This window comes from Pithys albifrons, chromosome 13, assembly GCF_047495875.1.
Source record: "Pithys albifrons albifrons isolate INPA30051 chromosome 13, PitAlb_v1, whole genome shotgun sequence".
Lineage (NCBI taxonomy): Eukaryota > Metazoa > Chordata > Aves > Passeriformes > Thamnophilidae > Pithys > Pithys albifrons.
The window spans coordinates 652,501-669,475 of NC_092470.1; the positions used below are offsets into that span (position 1 = coordinate 652,501).

General features: G+C 45.5%; 1 protein-coding gene across 4 annotated transcripts in view; it reads right to left on the bottom strand.

The window, feature by feature from the left end:
• Positions 1-16,975, bottom strand: part of DAPK2 (death associated protein kinase 2) — a 45,640-nt gene that overhangs the window by 5,885 nt on the left and 22,780 nt on the right. For 2 of the 4 annotated variants that reach the window (XM_071568122.1, XM_071568123.1), the window contains exons 4-11: positions 15,405-15,543; positions 12,933-13,062; positions 11,830-11,878; positions 11,239-11,265; positions 6,693-6,845; positions 5,341-5,386; positions 354-443; positions 102-182 (exon numbers count right to left, since the gene is read on the bottom strand). In XM_071568122.1, the coding sequence (XP_071424223.1) occupies positions 102-182; positions 354-443; positions 5,341-5,386; positions 6,693-6,845; positions 11,239-11,265; positions 11,830-11,878; positions 12,933-13,062; positions 15,405-15,543 (715 nt within the window). Of the gene's footprint in view, positions 1-101; positions 183-353; positions 444-2,815; positions 4,481-5,340; positions 5,387-6,692; positions 6,846-11,238; positions 11,266-11,829; positions 11,879-12,932; positions 13,063-15,404; positions 15,544-16,975 lie in introns of those variants that run through there. The other 2 variants (XM_071568121.1, XM_071568120.1) reach the window with 2 other exon arrangements.

The following is a 16,975-nucleotide window of genomic DNA, read 5'->3' on the forward strand; positions in this document are numbered from 1 at the left end:
CCAGTGCCATCCTGTTGGGCTCTGCAGCCAGGCACAGGCAGCAGAGATCACTGCCCATCACAGCTGGCTCTCCCCCCTCCCCACTGCAGCAGTGCACCCACCGAGCCTTCATCGTGCAGCAGGACCTTCCTGACCAGCGATCGGGACAGGTGGTTGCACAGCGAGACGATGCGGTAGGAGAGCTGCAGAGAGAGAGGGCAGAAGGACAGGTCGGCCCCATCCCCTGCAGACACAGCCAAGCACAGCTCCTTCACCCTCTTCCCGGTGCAGTTTCCCACTCCGGCACCGTCCTGCCCTGTGACCCCCTGTGGCTCTGGAGCCATCCGGAGCAGCACCAAGGGCTCCTGCCCTACCTTCCAGCGCCTCCGGGCATGCTGCCTTTTGAAGTTCTCTATGTTAACAGCAGATGATTTCCGAACCAAAGCCTGTTGCTTGTCCATGGGCTGGAAGAGAAAAGAGCAATTTTATTGTTTGGCTCCGTTTGGTGCAAAAAATATGTGCAATTCCTCACATGCACTGGAGCTGGGTGGGGAAGCTGGGGGTTCATCCAGGGAATTGAGGGGAAAATAATTCAGTCTAGTCCACCCTGTGCCTGGGCAGGACTCTTGAGCACAGAAAAAACCCTGAAACTGGAGAGTGCTAAGGCAGTGTTTGTTTTGCTGAGGCACTTTGTGAAGTTACTAGGAATACTTCTCAGTGCACATCTGCCCCAGGTCTGTTTTCTCTGGGTGACAACATTATAACATGGGAAAAGGTTGGCTGTCATTCAGTGTTGGTGACAAGCATACATGAAAAAACTCTGGCTTTGTCCTTTAGCCACACCCAGAGTACTAGACCACAAGACACTGATACCCTGGTAATAACTATATAAAGAATTGCAATTCCTGACTATGGCAAATAGGAATAAAAAATAATATTATCAGAATTCAGACATGTGCTTAGCATTTTGGGATTTCAGTCTGGTGTTCCACAAATCTTGACACAGTCCCTTCTGAAAACAAAGCACATTCAACCCCCAAAAGCACTTCAAAATTTGCATAAACCAGAAAACTATCTAACAGATTGAGGGGAAAAAAAGGGGTCAAACCCAGACCTGGTAAAAGTGAAAAGAGAAATACCAGGTGTGAACCCTTCAGAGACTGTGGAGCGACAACCACTCCAGCAGTTCTGATATGCAGATGTAGGAGGTGGGTAATACAGAAATATTTGTACTGAATTGGACTGGAATGCAGCCAAGCCACACACCTGAAGCAGCAAGAGCACCAAAGGAGAATGGAAAACACATCAGGGAGGATTTAAACAGCTTTTTCAGCAAAATAATTGAAACTGTTTGAGACTCCAAATGCCCTTTTCTCATAGATGCTGTAGGTTATATCAGCAGCAGCTCAAGGAGCCAAGCCACCAGCTGGGGCTGCTCCTCAGTCAGATGTGGGCACGGTTTGCATAAAGCAGAATGGGGAAGTGGAGCATTAAATGCCCCTTCCTCGTGCTTGCACATGGCTGGCACGGTGCCACAGGCCAGCAGAAATCAATCTGAAATAGAAAACATGTAACTGGCTAAATGTCAGGTGCACAATCACCATGAAAAATGTCCCTGTGCCCTTTCAGCAGCAGGACCATCACTGCCCAAGCAGTTCCCTTCAGCCCAGACTGTCAACAGCAGCCTCTCCACCCCTAAGCACCCTGCAGACCAGGGACCCTGACATGGTCTAGTCATTAGAGTGCCAACCCTCCTCCAGGACCAAGTCACAGCAACATCACCCTACCCCAAAAATGTGCAGGAGCAAAGTGGCCTCATTTGAGGGCCCTCATTGTGCATTTGTTCTTACAGATCTGTATGAACGAAGAATCTTGGCTGAGGGAGGGCAGACTCTTGAGAGTGTTTTCTGCAAATACTAACTCTCACTAGGCTTTAAATTGCTTTTTAAGGATTAGAATTCTTCTCCTCATAAAAAAACCCCATGTTCTGTTTTCCTTGGACAGTATCTGGTGGGTCTTCCAGCCCACAGGAACCTGCAGAAGTGACGACTGAAGCATTTGGGGACAACAAAAATGAGCACACACAAAATTCTCAGTGCTGTTTGTCACAACAGAGCCCACTCTCCCCAGCCACCAACACCAGCCTGCCAGGGCCATATCCTGGCTATCCATAGGACTTTGAGGCTTTAGAAAGTTTTACATCTCATGCCAAGAACGATCAACAGGGAGCACATCCAGTTTCCATTCTCCTCTGAGCACAATGACGGGAGCACAAACCCCCAAGTGAACAACTGTGTTCAGAGCCCTGAATTTCCCCATCCCCTGCACAGGGTTATGAGGCCATGGCAGCAATGGGGCCTCTGGACTCTGCACAGACTAGAGGAGAGGATGCTTTTAGCTTTTTATCTCTAAGTAGGAAACATTATTCTTAATCATGTTAGGAACAACAACAACAATCCAATTCATTTAGGTCATTAACTCCTCTGCAAAAGGAGGGGCAGTGAAAGACATACTCTAATATACATATAAAGATCCACTCTAGATGTTCCTACCACATAAGGAGGAGCTTTAGACTGAGTTAAAACTTCGTTTTAATAATGCCAAGGTCACGGGTTCAATTCCATGTATGGGCCACTGACTTAAGAGTTGGACTCGATGATCCTTGTGGGTCCCTTCCAACACAGAATAGTCTGTGATTCTGTGATTCTGTGACTTGACCTGCTATGTCAGTGATTCCTGCATCTGCACACAAGTCACCTTGCAGCCAATGCCCCAGCACACAGCAGCTTGACATCTCTTTCAGTCCCTAACTTACCATCAGGGGACAAATGGTATCTTGCATCAAGAACTATTTATTGTGTTCAAAAATGAGATGGTACATCTGTGCATGGCAATACAGTATAACCAAGTGTCTTCTTTGAAACACAAGACAGCAGGGCATGACTCAAATTTGGGTCAGCTTTTCTTTTCCTTTCTAAAACTTAGGAAAGCAATCTTTCCAGCAAGAACAACAGTCTTAAATTCCACACCACAGATTGTTAGTTGTAGCTTTGTCATCTTCTTCACTGTAGAAAACAAACCAGAGGACTATGATATCACTTACCAGTCACATGTTAACATTTCCACTGTAAAATGACAGTTATTTGACCATTACAACCTCCCAGTGGTGTCTTTTGAATAGGATTTCTTTGATATAGGACAGGAAACTTAGCTCTTGATTAATGCTTTAGTTTAAAATTCAGATAACACCTTTGATGGTAAGACTTTCCCCTGCACAACTGGCTTAAAAACCAATCCTTTTCTTCACTGGCAGCAATTTCACAGAGAATTTCCCAGTACTAGCTAAATGTTGAGTTACTACACCATTTACTTTGTTTCACAGGACAGAGTGAACCTTTGCAAATATTTCTCCCATATGGTCTATAGAACTGCCTGCACTGTTTCCTTCAGTCAACCCAAGGTGCTATAATGAGATTTTTATTAGTTTCCAGGCTCCCAGTTTCACATAAGTACAGACTGAGTTACCTTTATTCCAAGTTAATAACTTAGTAACCTCCAGAACTGTAATACATGATGCACTATGACACAGGCAATACAAAAGGCTGTAGGGTTAGATGTGTCCATGCCACTGTGAGAATCTTGTTCCTGCAATTTTAGACACACTGAAAAAAACCCACGTGGAAAAATAACCCTTTAACACTCCAAAGCACTGGGAGATTATGGCTTTGGTCAGCACCTTGTGCAGTACATCACAACTTCTTTAATTCTAGGCAATGTTTTTGCGTAGAATCTATGCAACGCAACCTTTTTAAACCGAGGTACATTGGAAGAGGCAGCAAACCCTGCCTCTAGCCTGATCTCAGCATCACTGATGGGATTCTGCTACACCAAGATTCAACCCTGCAAGGAATTCTTCACAGCGAGATCTGTTCAGCAGCTCCATCAGAGACTCGATATCTTTGTTGAAAACAGAGTCACGGTTTCCATTCACGCAGGCTTCATTTTCCAGCTGAAAGCTGCTCATTAAATCCTGTGCCCACTTGAGTTCCTGGTCAAGTTCTTGTCTGAGGGACTCATAGTGGCCCTGCAGGTCCATGTACCTGCCAGACATTCCCACCAGGGAGGCGTCCACAGCCTCGACCTTGTCCTGCAGGTGCCTCCTCAGGGCCTCCACCTTGCGGCTCTCGTACCTCAGCTGTGCCAGCTGCTGCCTCACGCTCTCGCCCTCCTCCTTGTACCAGGCCTCCTTCTCATTGTAGATGGCCAGCAGGGCATCCATGTCGTCCTGCAGGGCGCCGTGGGTCACAGCCAGGGCGCCGCAGCCGCGCTCAGCGCACGCCACGTCCTCCAGCACACGGGCGAAGCGCTCGCAGTCGGCATAGCTGTTGTTGGGGGGCACGCTGGAATGGCACTGCAGCGTGTACTCCCGCAGCCGCCTCGTCTTCAGCTGGGGGCCCCCAGCCTTCCTGTGCTCCCGCACTTTGGGCTCTTCTCTCAGCTGCTGAGTCGGCAGACAGAGGGACCAACATTACTGAGCGTTCCTGACACAGCGTAGGAATGCCAAAGCTCTACACAAAGGGTGCAGCCTGCACTTCCAAGTCTCTGCTCACACAGATTTTCCTTCATGCATATGGTCAAAAATAAAAGCAACACCAGCCCAAAACCGAATGTGAGGAGTGCTGTGCATTCAATCCAACGTGGTAAGTGCAAATGACATGGCTGCAACTCATCTTTGTGTTAATTCTTAGCAGGTAACAGTCTCAAAGCGGTCCATACTTGTGAGAGGAAAAACAAACCCTAAAAAATCTCTAATTAATTCAAAACTGAATTTCAAAAACCCTCATTAGTCATGCTGAGATTAGCTAAATGTATTTTCAATAACAGACTTATCCACACAAGCAGGCAATGTTTATGATGGAAAAATACATATGGACACACAAATAGAAGCAAATCAGCACACAGGGCACAGCAGTTACCTCGTGAGAGAAATTATATTTTCCACACTGACTGCAGTCAACTCTCAGTGCAAGAAAGCACTAAACCCAACACACAGTGTATGTCCATGCAAATAGAGAAGGATTGAAAAATACAAAGCCCAGTCCAGTTTGGGAGACAATAAAGATCAGAGCTTTGTCACCCTCTTTTTGAAAGTTACACTAATAAAAGGAGTCATTTGCAGAAATCCAGGGATTTAGTCAGGCACAAACAGTTTCTTCCCAGTACATCTCTCTGAGACACCCAGGACCACTGAGCACTCAGGGGGCAGTTTTCCATGGAACACACCAGTAGGAGTGAGAACCTGATCCCTGCTTTGCTCATAGCAAAACCCAGGATCTGATTCTTCATCCAGTCTTGTCTTACCGTTATCCAGGGATGAGACAGAGCTTCCTGAATCGTAAGCCGCTTCCTAAAAAAACACAAAAACCCCAGGGAATTGAATGAGAAATCCCTGGCACACAAGTCCATTGAGCCACACTTCTCTCAGGCTCCCTGTGAAGCATTTATCAGGATAGTGCCAGGACAAACTCAAATGTCAGGGTTATGTCACTCCTGAGCCTGAGTTTGTGTGGTTTAGTTACTGTTCTAAACTCCAGTGGGTAACTGGCTTCACTCCACACAACTATAATTCTTACTTCATCAAAATCTACCTATATTTTTGTGCACTCTTCCATAAAAAGTAACACAATATTTCTTTGTTTTGTCATCTGACATGCTTGGAAAAGAACCTCCTGCTATACATCTTTGATAGGACTGTGTGTGAATGAAGGTACACAGCAGCAAGTCCAACACAGCTGTGCTGTGGAACAGAATATTACAGCACTGCAGGAGGTGCTGCTTCCTGAAAGTAACATTTCTGACAGCAACACTCAAACCCCATCGCACTGGGTCAATCCTAAGATCCTCCTACACTGTAGCAGGTGAGCACAGCACTGAGAATCACAGAGAGAAACACAGGGACTGCCTCTGTGCGTGGGACAAACATCACCACTGACTCCTCCTGTCCTGCAAGGAGGCTGCTGGACCTGTGCAAAGCCCTCACGAAACCCCACCTGCTCCTCCCCACTCTGGGCCTGATGATTTGCAGAAATCTTGACTGAACAGCCCTTTGTCTCTCATTCCTATTTTCTCTCCTACTGAAGCCACTGGAAAGAAGTACAATGGCCTGACTTCCCTCCAGGACAAAGAGGGTTACAGAGAAGGAATTGCTACTTCTGCATGATCTTTATTAAAAGCAAGAAGCCTGTGGATCCTACAACTGGGACTAAAGTTCTGCAGAGCTGTCACACAAACTCTACGTGACTGCTAGACACAGAGAGACTTAGAACAATTCCATATCAGCACATATAAAGGTTTTTCTGACATTGCACCACTGGGGGCGTATTCTGGGATGGCATTACCTCCTTACAAGTAGATCATAATAGACTGAAACAGTGGAGTGGTGGTTACCTTGAACTCGAGATTCTGCACACCACTGTCAGCCCTTCAGCTACACCCTGTTGTACCAGCTCAGGTGAGAATTCAGTCCTGACTGGGAAATTTAGCTGAGGAGATCTGGGGCTTCTGCATGCAGTGATTACCTAGGGGCAGCATCCTCCTGCCTGGCTCTGGAATGCCAATGCACACTGCAAGTACAGCTTTGCACATATCTCCTCAGGCTACATTTCACTAGGTTTATTTTAGAGATAAATGGATCCTTCTGAAGCTTTACTTACCGTGTATCTTTCACCAGAAGTTTTTGAATAAAATCTTTGGCCAGGTCACTGGTATTGCTGAAAAATTCTTCATCAAAATCGTAATTCACAGCTGTGATGTTGGCAAGTGTTTCCTGTTTCGTTTCTCCAAGGAAAGGTGATGCACCACTAAGCCTAGATAAGCCAGAAGGAAGAACCAGTTGGAAAAGCAAACAGCAGAAGTCTCCTAATGCAATGACAGTGACTGTGTGATACAATATCAGGACATCTGTGGCTCTGGTGTTGTAGCAGCTATGCCACGTGGGAAACAACTTCCCTCACTACACGCCTGGTTATGAGCCAGACTCATCCTGAAAGTCTCTAGTGCAGCACTAATGTGTGCACACAGAAGTGTACACATTCTCCCCTCCTAAGTGTCTCAATTAAGTCATTGCTAACCAAACTAGGAAAAGCTTCAGCTGAGGACAATCCCTGTGGACCCACAAACACCACCAAGCTGAAGCTTCTACCACTTACAAGCTGATAAAGTAGCGTTTCTACAGACACTCTTTAGGTAGGAAAAGCTCTGTCTCTATGTGCAAAGCTCCTGACAAGTTCCCCACACAGTGGGTTCAGCCAAGAGACCTTCCTGAGCTGGACCAAAATCCAGAGTGAGATCAGAAGCTTTGCCCAACTGCAGAGGTAGGGCCATGTTGCTCAGGAAAAGGAACCCACAAACAAAAGCACTTTGGCTGCAACAAAATCCAGCAGTTTCTGAATAACACAAATTTTTGTTCTGTTGGCACCCTGCTCCAACTGCAAGGATATAATAATATAGAATAATAATATAATGCCATTTAGCTATCTTCACTGAAGAGAAAGCTTTCCTTCTGCTTTGCCTATCTATGAACTGAGATGTTGATCTACATCTTTGATGACTATTTACCTTTGCTCCACAAACCTTGGGTGTCAGAGCAGAGTCACTGCAGACTCCTCCTGCCCTGTCCTGCCCTTCCTCCAGGTTCCTCCCTCCCCAATACACAAGGATGCTGACTTGCAAAACTCTGCTTTACAGGAAATGTTATTTATACCAAGGAAATTGAGCTCATCCCTTTTATTATAATCTTCTGGGCTGTTATTGGGCTTATCTGTTACATCCAACTTTGATAGCATAGTTTCAGGATGCAGAAGGCTCAAAGGAGGACTGCAGCAAACTCCTGGGACCTAAACTGAAGTTTGGAGTACTAAACCACTTGTTTACATGATCCTGCTGAACAGACCTTTAGCTCTGACTGTATTACCCCTACCATGTTGAGTGGAAAGTTAGATGGTACCACCTGGCCAATCCCCAGCTACTTCATGTGGTTTTACCCACAGAATAAGCATCTGAGTGCATAAACTGCTTCCTGTCTCTCTCCAATTGCACAATGACAGCAAAGCATCTGACACACGCAGCTCCAGCTGTCTGTGATGAAGTGAATTTCATGCCCTTAACCACAGTCAGTCTCACTTCTTAACGGGTTTTATATATTCCCCCTTAAGCTTCTGCTCCAATTCTGCTGGCCACAAAGAAGGCTACAGCAGGCACCTTGCCACAGACCATGGGCATTGTTCCAGAATTAAAGCTTGGAAACCTGCCCAGAGCCCTGGTTTCCTCACCCTCTCCCCAAACTGTGCTGTGAGGCACCTGTAATTTGACCTTCTGGCCCTTTGCTGGAAGCCAAAATCAACAGTGCTCTGTGGTTTCTTTTTTTCTTTGGGTCCCAGTTTTGAGGTCTGTAAAATCAGAGGATTCTCAAATCCTAATACCTAATGCAAGTGACTTTTGCCATATCCTGACTCAGTGCCCATGAACATGTAACAGCACCACAGGCTGTGCCCTCAAAGCCCACTGAAGGGAGGGCTTCTCTACTTTTTGATCTCCACACCCGATGATGGCACCCATTTGATTGCTGCCACGTCTGCCAAAGCAGGGGGTACCATAAACACACCCTGCTTATTCAGAGTAACTCAGAACTCAAGGCTCTCAAATTAACAGGCAATACTAGTTGAAGGCAGAAAAATTACTAGTCCATAGCTGAACCCTCCCATGTGTCCTACTTCAGCAGCTGGGACCAGTTTATCACTGTGTGGGTGTGACCAAAGCTGTGCATTCTATACCCTCTATTCCATTTCCCACAAACTGTTAACAATGGACCATTGGCAGCAGCTGCCCAGGACACACCTGACCCCTCAGCATGCAAGCGGGGTGGGAAAGAAGCCTGGGAGAGGAGCTGGGAGAACTCCCCTCTGGGGAGTCCTGGGCACCTCCACACCCACCTGAGGGCTCATGTCTGCTCATGGGCCAGCAACCATTCCAAAATCCCCCCTGACTCCCAGAGTCAGATCCCCCAGTGTGGAACTCCCTGCCCTGGGGAGGGACTGGGGGCTCCCACCTGCACCTGAGGGGAGAGAATCTTGGGCTTTGGGGACTTGGGGAACCACTCATCAGATCCAGAGGAGGAGCAGAACCTGGACAGGAGGAGACCACCACTCTCCACCAGACTGTGACATCATCTTCACCAACAGGTTTTTCCCTTCCTTTTACTTTGGACTCGGGGGAACCACGTGGGGCTCAGCACAGGGGCCACCAAACCCCACTGTGTTTGTGCCCCAGGGGACTGGGTTATAATTTTGGGTTTTTGGGTTAAACCCAATTTCTCTTTGTGTCATTGCATTTATTGTAATATTGTTATTGAATTGTAACTCTGACTTCTAATCTCTTTTGTGTTGGGTTTGTTTCTCCTGTTGGTTTACCTGTAAACCAGCACACCATGATAAAAAACATGCTCTTTACTTGTGATCATTTGCAGGGACACGTTTTTCTCCCTTAGCCCCTACGGCCGTGCTGAGCAGCCAAGCAGGTAAAACACACCCACTCTGCATTCAGTGCAGAAATCCCCCCTCACTCTGCCCCAGCACAGAGCCCTCAGTGCCACTGGAGGACATCTACAGCAGCTGGCTCTGCACATCACCAGTGGTATGCCAAGCATTCCCACCTGCTTATCCTCAGCTCCTAAGTTTTTCTCTCATCACATATGCACACTCAAACAGAATTTACCAAGTTTCATGTCCTGACAAGTACACGTGTGTCACTGAAGCCCAGAGTGCTGATAAAAATCAACAATCTGGACAGTATTTTAAATCCCTTTCCCTGAGCTTGGGCTCCACCAGTATCTCTACCTTTTTGTGCACTGCAGGACAGAGGGAATTTGTGGCACTGAATCTGATTCTCAGACTATACTTGTAGTTTTCAAGGTCTAAGCCTTTACTATAGCCAAAGAATGGACTTAATTTCACTATATTTGTTTTCCACACTGTGAAGACAATCACTACCCTTCAAGCCTCCAAACCTGTCCTGAACCCTGAGCTGTATAGTGCAAATCCACCTAACAGCAGAGTGCACCCTCTTTAAGCTTGGCAGCAAGTTGGTCCTCTGGGTATCACAGGGAAGAGCTGAAGCCCAGGGTGACACATTTCCCAGCATACAGTACCCACCACGTGCTGCTCCCCAGGAGCCACAGGAGCTTGGTTTCAGTGGCAGCACTTCTGTCCAAGGACCACTGACCACTTTTGTAACTCTCCTGTCACACCAGAGGGACAGTGAGGAGTGCTGTCCCCCTGGCATACCCATTGCCACACAAGCAGTTCCACAAGTTTTCAAGCTGCATCTTAAAACTCTTGACTTCTTGTCCTCAGATGCCCACAGAAACTCATTCCTCTGAGAGTCTGAGCTTGTCATAATTTTCTCCTTTTTTTACTTATTCATCACCAGTTGACACACTTTTCTCCTAAAGAGTATCTGTGCCTAAAAAGCATTCTGTGATCTATTTTTTCCCTTGTGCTTACTGACTATAATGCTGTCCCCAAACAGCCCTTGCTTTACCAGCTTTAAAAAACCCTTTTTTTGTCCTGTAAGTCCAATTCTCAGTTCCCAGGATCGACTTCTCTCCTCCTCTTCCAGATTCAATTCACCTTTTTGCATATGGGTGACCATATTTATGCATAATAATCTAGACTGCTGCCTTTAGAAGCAAATAAAATTTTCCCTGTTTCCAGCTGAAATCCCACACCTTGTACATGGTGATGTTCCTATGCTCCCCACACTCTGGTAGCTTCCAGTCATTCCACAAGCCATCAATATGCTTGGCTTTTCCATCCTCTACCATTTGGGGCTGATGAGGTCCCACAGGAAGAAGAAATGCCCAGTGATGTCAGGGACATTTGCTCTCAGTCACAGAATCACAGCTATTCTGAGTTGGAAGGGACCCACAAGGATCATCGAGTCCAACTCTGAAGTCAATGGCCCACACAGGGGATTGAACCCATGACCTTGGCATTATTACAACCAAGTTTTAACCAACTGAGCTAATCTCAGGGTAGTCTGCTCAGAATGCCCCTCTTCTTCTACCCCTTAAATTTGAGAAGGCTGCAGGATGACACCTTCAGAGAAACCCCTGCCCACCCCTGTGTATCCTCAAGGGGCTGAGGGAGCGGCTGTTCTGTACTAATGCAGCAGAACTGCAGGAACAGGAGGTGTTGTACTCACAGGATGTAGGTGATGACTCCTATGCTCCTAAAAGACAAAGGAGATTAATTGCAAGGGTTACACATGACCTATATTCTTCTTCATGTGCAGAACATGAAAAAGTAATGTGTTTACGTGGAGTCTGTGTATTTCCACTCCAGTGGGCATTTCCTACAGCACACAGGAGAAATTCAGAGCCACAGAAGCAAGGATGTTTTACTTGGGGTGACCTCGTTCCTGCCTTCCCAGCCGATGAGATTAGTGCACATGACTCCTCTGCATGAAGGGCTCTTAGAAATGCAGCTGTCAGAAGCACTGCAGGAACATGTTTTCATCTAAGAGTGCTCCTGTGTGGTGGACAGTGGCCAACAGTTAACCCTGTAACTGCCAGCACAAGCTTTTCATTGGGATTTTGCAGAAATGAAATGCTTATCTTTTCATTAAAGAGGATGCACTAAAATGGAATGACAGAATTAAGAGTTATTAAGCATATTTAAGTTCTTTGGTTTGTTTATAATTTATTACACTGCAATGGATTCTATTCAGAGCCAAATAGGAAAAAGTAATTATAGAGCAACCTGGGAAAAAACACAAACATGGTACAAAACTTACCACATATCTGCAGCTAATCCAAGAGGTTCATAGTTCACAATTTCTGGAGCTGTAAGAAACATTTAACCAAACATCAGCAACTGAGGTAACATGTTTTTACCAGGCTGGAGTAGCAGGACAAGAATTACCAAGAGGGGGAAAAGGGGGAGAGAGCAAAGTTAGTTATAGAATGCATTGTTTATAATTTTATAGCCCAAAGAGGAGTTCAAATTCACAGCTTTCAATTCTGTGGAGTAACTTGGAGCATAATACAACTCATCAATAAGGGTACAGCAGATATTATACAGTAATTACAGTGAAAATTACAACAAATAACAAATTGTTTCACCTCCCAAGAACATTGATGCCCCCAGGAAGCTGAGCTTTGGTTTTAACTGGTGCCATTATAGCAAGTTTCTAAAGGCCAGGCAGAAAGAGCCCTTGAGCAAGAGACTGAAATTCCTTGCCAGACTACATTGCTATCCATGTCAAACTGCTGTTATCAGAAACATTTCCTCACTAGAAAATATCCCCACACAAGACTGCATGCAGGAGAAAAGTGAAATAAGGAGATGAAAAGCGGTGTCTGTACCAGTTGTGTTTAACTGGAATATTAATTGCAATCCTCTCCCCACTCCCAAAGGCTCCCAAATGAGGCCCAAGAGCTCTAAATGAAAGTAGCAGAAAGGAGCAGGATTAACCCAAAATCCAAGCAAGACAGATAAGAAGTGTGAGCAGTGAGAAGCAAAGACAGAATGAGGTGGAAAACGGTAAGGGGAGGGGTTTGTGCTCAACAGGTGTAGTGTGAGGCAGTTTTGATGGAGGTATCCATGGCATTGTGCACTCAGGTACCACAATGCAGACAGACCTACTTACTCCAGGGAACAAGTGGAAAAATTAGAATCTCTCAAGTTTCCCAATCTCAGTCCTGAATTTACACCTCTAATGGTTTATTTGGCAGCAGCCCACTCTCCCAGGAGTACACATCTGGCTTATGGAAAGCACCTTTCCTCCATTCCGGAAAAATAAAGTAAACCTCTAGATTTAAGTCATCTTGAGAGAAATGGGATGTCTCAACTTCCTCATGGGACCTGTAATACAAGACAAAGGAACATGTCACTCACCTACAAACTCTGGAGTTCCAAAAATGTTTTTAAATTCAACTCCATCTTCTATTTTGTGAGCCAGGCCAAAGTCAATGAGTTTGATGTGTGGAATAGGGATATTCTTGTCTAGAAGCATAATGTTTTCAGGCTAAAAGTAACAAGAGGTAGAACTATGTTATTAAAATATTAGTATCTTGGAAAAGTAACAGAGTTTTCAAATCTTCTTTTTCCCTTTGCAAACACAATGCTGTAGAACAAGAAACACATACCTGTGCCTAACCATTTGCAATTGTTTTGATGAAGGGATGACAAATGAAATCTGACAATTTTGAATGGACCAAAACCCAAGCAAATTTAGTAATACTTTAAATCCCTTATCTCACACAAAACTGGCCTTTCTCTTCCTGTTAGCACTCCTAAGCTTATTTTCTTAATGATGGCTATTGCCAGGATGAAAACAATACCCTTGTTTTCCCAAGGAGACAGAAGTTCTTCACACATCCAACACCATCTGCAACTGGATTCTTGGCCCAGCAGAACTGAGATGTAACACCACGGGAATGCTCAGTTGGTCTCTCCAAACACAGCCCCTGTCCCACAGAACCTCCTGAGGGGGTGGCACCCCCTGCCCATGGAGTGGCCACAACAACCCCTGCAGCTCTACAGGCTGGGCACAGAGTGGCTGGAGAGCAGCCAGGCAGAAAGGAACTTAGGGGTTTGGAAGGACAGGAAGCTGAACATGAGCCAACAGGGTGCCCAGGTGGCCAAGAAGGCCAGTGGCATCCTGGCCTGGATCAGGAACAGTGTGGCAGCAGGACCAGGGCAGTGATTCTTCCCCTGTACTCAGCACTGGTGAGGCCACACCTTGAGTGTTGTGTTCAGTTCTGGGCCCCTCAGTTCAGGAAAGACATTGAGAGGGTGGAGCAGGTCCAGAGAAGAGCAACGAGGCTGGAGAAGGGACTGGAGCACAACTCCTGTGGGGAAAGGCTGAGGGAGCTGGGGGTGTTCAGCCTGGAGAAGAGGAGGCTCAGAGGTGATCTCATCACTCTCTAACTACGTGAAGGGATGGCGTACCCAGGTGGGGATTGGTCTCTTCTCTCAGGCAACCAGCAGCAGGACAAGAGGGCACGGACTCAAGCTCTGCCGGGGTAGGTTTAGTTTGGATATGAGAAAGAAATTCTTTCCAGAGAGAGTGGCCAGGCATTGGAATGGGCTGCCCAGAGAGCGGGTGGATTCTCCATCCCTGGAGGTTTTTAAACTGAGATTAGACGTGGCCTTGAGTGCCATGATCTGGTAATCAAAGTGGGGTTGGATCAAGGGTTGGACTTGATGATCTCAGGGGTCTGTTCCAACCAAGCTGATTCTGTGATTCTATGATTAAATGCTTCTGAAGTGATTCTAGTCACATCTGAACCTGTTTAGCGAACGAAAACTTTCCTCTCTATGACAGTAAATTCACAGCTGCAACAAGGCCAGGAAGATCTGGGGTTTACCAGCTGAACAGTCCAGAAAATCGGTACAGCTGGAATCTGAGGTCCTGCATCACATGATAGCAAGCTATTAAAAGAACATATGGCATTCCTCACAGCATTGTAGGAAAAAGCTGAAAACTGTGAAATTAAAACAGACTTTACTGTTCAACCACAGACGTTACTTTTTCACCAGATACAAGGGATAATTCATAAACTTCTTTCTTGAACTGAATTTCTCAGCGTAATCTGCTCCCTTCCATGGCCCAAATTCACAGGTTTCAGAGTAAACTTTGGATTCAGTTAATCTCCCATGAAGAGCTTAAATGCATTAATTTGTTATAACTTAATCATAAGCTGAAGAGCAAGAGAGAGAGAATTTGATTTCCTGCAGGCAGCTGCCTGGCCTTTCCACAGCAGATCCTGATGTGGAAGATGCTCCTGCTAACACATATTCTCAGTCAGAGCTGCACTGGGAAACAGAGCAAATGAATAATTTATTGTCATAGTCACTGGACCCAGAATGTTTTAGCCTCAGGCTAACAAGTCAGTGTTTCTTCCATGGATTTAGGGCATGTGTGTTCACCAGAGATACATGATGTGAACTTCTTAAAGCAGCCAGAACAGACTGAAATGGTAAAAAGACACAGTTACTGCCTCCTGGACTCTGTCATTCCTTAGGTGGTATAAGGCACTGTAGCTCTACTGGAGCTGATGGAGCCCTGTCAAGTGGTGAGATAATGATGGATCATCCTCCATCCAATCAGATCACTGCTTAAAAATACATGTCTAATTTAACACTACAAAGCTCCAAACCCAGTCCTTTAAAATCCAGGAGAGCTATGTGAATATATTTTAGATAATTTGATATTCACTATGAGTGAAATTAGTCTTTACTTATGCTTTCTGCTTTGTCTCTTGCATTTCCTGACACATAGTTCATTGACCCCCTGACATTACTGGTATCATACATAAAAATCAGCAGCTAGAGATCAGCTAAACTCTACATCAGCATCTTTACCTTTAAATCAAAGTGAGCAATTTTCTTAGAGTGAAGGTAATTCACACCATCCAAAATCTGCTTGATGAATCTGGTTGCTTCCTCTTCACTCAAAGACTCCTTCTGTGCCAGGAAGTCAAAAAGTTCTCCTCCAGAAACCCTGGAAAACACACCAGGAAACATCCTGTTATCTACTGCACTGTAATACAATAACGTCAGCAAAAGGCCACTCCTGCAGACAGTCATGAGCTTTGTGTTCTGGGCCCAGTGTGCCAAAACTTCCTTTTGGCTTCAGCTCTTTCCCCTGCAGATTAAGGACCAGCTTTTCCACTGATGCTGTAAGGCTTGATTCAGCAAGGATTATAAAGCACCAAAAAGTTACATTATTTAATGAATCCACAGACATGGACCTATTTCAGCTTAACCACTTCAACTGCTATTTTTCAACACTTTCATTTTGGATGAACAGGAGCCAACAACTGCTAAGGAATTACTTCTCTAACAGTGGCCACCAGGACCACGAGGCAGTAAGAGCTGCAGCAGAATCTCTTTGCTTTGCAGGACAGCCACTCCCCTGTTCTAACACACAATACTGCCTGACATATCTGGCAGGTAAGCATCTATTTGGTGCTGAGTTTTTAAGATGAAAGAGATTGCAGCAGGTTGGAAGGTGTACAAAATCCTTTTCACAAATCAAGGAAGTGCTCTTAGTTACTGTGAGTTTGCACATCAAAATTGAAATACATTCCATCCTTACTTAATATATAAGACTTATATTTTCACTTCTGTGCCTTGTACTGAGAGTTCCAGTGCTATTTTTCTACATATTACGAAAGAAGATGATCTAAGTATTGACTTGGGGATTGTTCGCAGCTGTTAGTCATAATTATGCTTACATTTATTGTTTCCAGTTCACACTGTCATTAATATTATTGGTTTATTCTCATTCGAATTTACCCACCAAACAGTTGTTGTTCTTGGGTACAGATGACCACCCACCTGTGCTCACATTCAGAGTGCAAGCACAGGATTAGCTACAAAACCTGCAAGGACAAGTCAACTGCAGACAAGAACAACATGTCAATGGCCACAAAGACATTGGGTTTGTGTCTGAGCCTCTGCTGCTGCTGTGGGTGACACACACCTTGTTGTTCCCGAGGCAGACACTACACAGGGCCCAGTGCCTTGGGAATGGACTGCTGGATATTCTTTCACAGCTCTCACACAGCCAGAAACTGTTCTAAGCAACATGAGGCAGGACACTTCACCTGGGCAGAAGTCACTTGATGCTTTAATTGTTACAACTAAATGGCTTCCAAAAAAACTAAGCTTATACGACCCAGGGATATGTTGCAATGTTGTCTTTGGTTGCCACCTTCTCCTTCCTGTTTATCTCAGTTACTCAGCCTGTGAGACTCTTACTGGATCTCTGACTTTCTGTTTTAGGTGGCACATACCAGGGGGCTCAGCACCCCACCAGGTTTTGCTGTGCCCTGTGCATTCCAGGAGGCAGGGAGGGAGCACTCTCTCCACACTGCAGTAGGTTTAGGGGTAATTTCATTAGTTTAAAAACTATTACAGCCTACTCTGAC